The sequence below is a fragment of the Eurypyga helias genome, unplaced genomic scaffold (genome assembly GCF_000690775.1).
Source record: "Eurypyga helias isolate BGI_N326 unplaced genomic scaffold, ASM69077v1 scaffold30771, whole genome shotgun sequence".
Lineage (NCBI taxonomy): Eukaryota > Metazoa > Chordata > Aves > Eurypygiformes > Eurypygidae > Eurypyga > Eurypyga helias.
Window position 1 is genome coordinate 1 of NW_010232112.1, and position 2,791 is coordinate 2,791.

Genomic DNA, 2,791 nt, shown 5'->3' on the forward strand with positions numbered 1-2,791 from the left:
GGTCTTTTCCCACCTAAACCATTCTGGGACTCTAAACCAACACAAAAACGTGTGAAACAACTTACTGGGGGTCACTGCCTGTGCCCTGCCAGCGTGCGAGCTGCCGCACCCTCGCACTGCTCGAGGCGGGGGGCGGGGGGGGTGAAGGGGGTGTGAGCTGACATCCTTCTACCTCTGTAGCACTGGCTGCTATTTCAGAGCTCTGAGCCAAAAAGAGCATCTCGTTCTCCCCTGGGTCCCAGAACAGGAGCTTCCCCCCTCTCCGTTACCTGGATAAACACCGAGGTCCTCTTGGAAGGATCCCACAGGAACTCCACCGTGTTGAGCTGGGTCGGGTTTGCTCTGGGGTCGATGATGCCCACGGACATGGGGATATCTGCAGGGGCACATGTGGGGAACACGCTACTGCTTGCAGGAGGAGATTCCCAGGTAACACACGGCAGAACCGGGACAGCCAAGGGACCGGGAGCCCGGCTGGTGGCACTTCAGGCCCCCACACCTCCCGCCCGGCCAGGTCAATGCTGAGGACTCACCTATGTCCAGGATCCTGTCCCCAGGCCTGTTCCACCGCCAGCCCTCCAGCTGCTGGTGCTCCGTGTACTGCAGCCGCCGGTCATGGAACACCACCCGGAAAATGCTCTGGAGCAGAGAAACAGCAGACCTGCCTCCAAAATCTGACAGGCTCCAGGCTGCAAGGCCTTTCCCAGTCACAGAGGGGCCAAAGGCTTTGTGAGGGTGCCAAAGCAATAAAACAGCCCCTGCGGAGCCCTGGGACAGAAGCACGAAGGGCCTACCCCTCACCCATTAATTTAGGTAGAAAAACACGTTGGGAGGGCAGGAACAGACACGGGTCAGGCAACAGAGCTGCACCCCCCCTTGGAAATGTCTGTGGTGCTCACATCAGGAAGGGTGTTCTCGGGAAGCAGCTTCTCCTTATAAACAATAAACCTTTGGGAATGGCCTCTTGGCTCAAGCCCAGACTCCCCTGGACCGCTCGGGCACCACCAGCCAGGCTGGTCCCAACGGGGGGGAAGGGGAAAGGGAAACTCCAGCTCCCCCCCAGCAGGCCGTCCTGGGGGCTGCTGCAGGCAGGCAGAACAACCTCGCTCACTGCTCCCCACAGCACGGGACGGCCCAGACGGACACACAGACCCGTGGTCTTCGCTCACCTTTACCAGCTTCCCATTTATCTCTGGCAGCTCCCCGATCTTCCTGTTGTCCAGCATCCGGATCTCATAGGATTGCCCTGTGGGCAGGAAGAGAAGGGCACCCTGCCATTACTCGGGCACAGACCTTCGCTGCCGCCACACCACACACGCCCCTTGATCCTGCCAGCAGGTCGAGGGAGGTGATTCTGCCCCTGGACTCTGCTCTGAAGACCCCCCCTGGAGTGCTGCGTCCAGCTGTGGAGCCCTCAACATCAGAAGGATATTGACCACTTGGAGCGAGTCCAGAGGAGGCCACAAAGATGATCAGAGGGCTGGAGCCCCTCTGCCATGGGGACAGGCTGGGGGAGTTGTGCTTGTTCAGCCTGGAGAAGAGGAGGCTCTGAGGAGACCTCATTGCCGCTTTCCAGTATCTGAAGGGGCTACAAGGGTGCTGGGAGAGGACTTTTTACAAGAGCCTGTAGTGACAGGACAAGGGGTAACGGGTACAAATTGAAACCAGGGAGGTTTAGATTAGATATCAGGAAGAAATTCTTCCCAGAGAGGGTGGTGAGGCACTGGAACAGGCTGCCCAGAGATGTTGTGGATGCCCCATCCCTGGATGTCTTCAAGGCCAGGCTGGATGTGGCTTTGAGCAACCTGGTCTAGTGGAAGGTGTCCCTGCCCACGGCATGGGGGTTGGAACTAGATGATCTTTAAGGTCCCTTCCAACCCAAACCATTCCATGATTCTATGATTCTACGTTGTCGTGGGGAAGCACAGGAGCAGGAGCCGTTCCAGCCACAGCTCCAATGCCCCTCTCCAGGGATGGATAACCCTCCCCCTTCCTGCAGCATCACTTTCCAGGAATTGCACTTATTAACCCAAGATCAAGACCGGGGAAGAAATCAACTCCACAAGCCTCACTGGACTTGGGCTGCTCGTCCCCATCTCCCAGTTCCACCCGAAGGCTCGACCCTGCGGAACACCCGCAGGGACACTCCGGTTAAGCACCGCGCATCCCGCAGCTGCGGTGGGGTTCAATCCCACAGGCAGCAGAAGGCTGGCAGCAAGGATCTGGGCTTTACTGTCGAGGAGTTTCCTGTTCCCAAGGGGAAGTTTCCAGAGGCAGAAGTTGATTTGTCAGGGGGCCCACGGAGGGGCTGCTCTCACCTTGGTTGAGATAGGTGAGCGTTTCATCGTGGAGCTTGACGGCCGGGGAAGTGGCAGCACACAGCACGTACTGGAAAGGCAGGATTTTGTTCTCATTTTCAGGAGGCAAACTCGATTCTTCCTGCTTGAAGATGGGCAGGGCAAGGACATCGCTGCAAAGAGATTTGTCAGGCAGATTCATTTCAGCTCTAGCTGCAGAGAGAGGACGCTTTCGATGATGTGTGCTGGGGGCGGGAAGCTGGCCCTGAGCCGGCTGTGTGCGCTGGAGCCCGGGAAGCCAACCGGATCCTGGGCTGGATCCAGAGCAGCGTGGGCAGGGGGGGCGAGGGAGGGGATTCTCCCCCTCTTCTCCGCTCTGGGGAGACCCCCCTGCAGTTCTGCTCCAGCTCGGGGACCCCAACAGCAGCAGGACACGGAGCTGTTGGAGCGAGTCCAGAGGAGGCCCTGGAGATGCTCCGAGGGGTGGGGCCCCT

General features: G+C 58.9%; 1 protein-coding gene across 1 annotated transcript; it reads right to left on the minus strand.

The window, feature by feature from the left end:
• Positions 1–269: 269 nt before the first annotated feature.
• LOC104516839 (transcription factor CP2) lies at positions 270–2,470 on the minus strand (the record flags this gene model as incomplete). Its single annotated transcript, XM_010161310.1, has 4 exons — positions 270–376; positions 534–639; positions 1,170–1,246; positions 2,319–2,470. Coding segments are annotated over 4 exons (442 nt in total), but the record flags the coding sequence as incomplete, so codon positions are not given.
• Between the last annotated feature and the right edge of the window lie 321 nt (positions 2,471–2,791).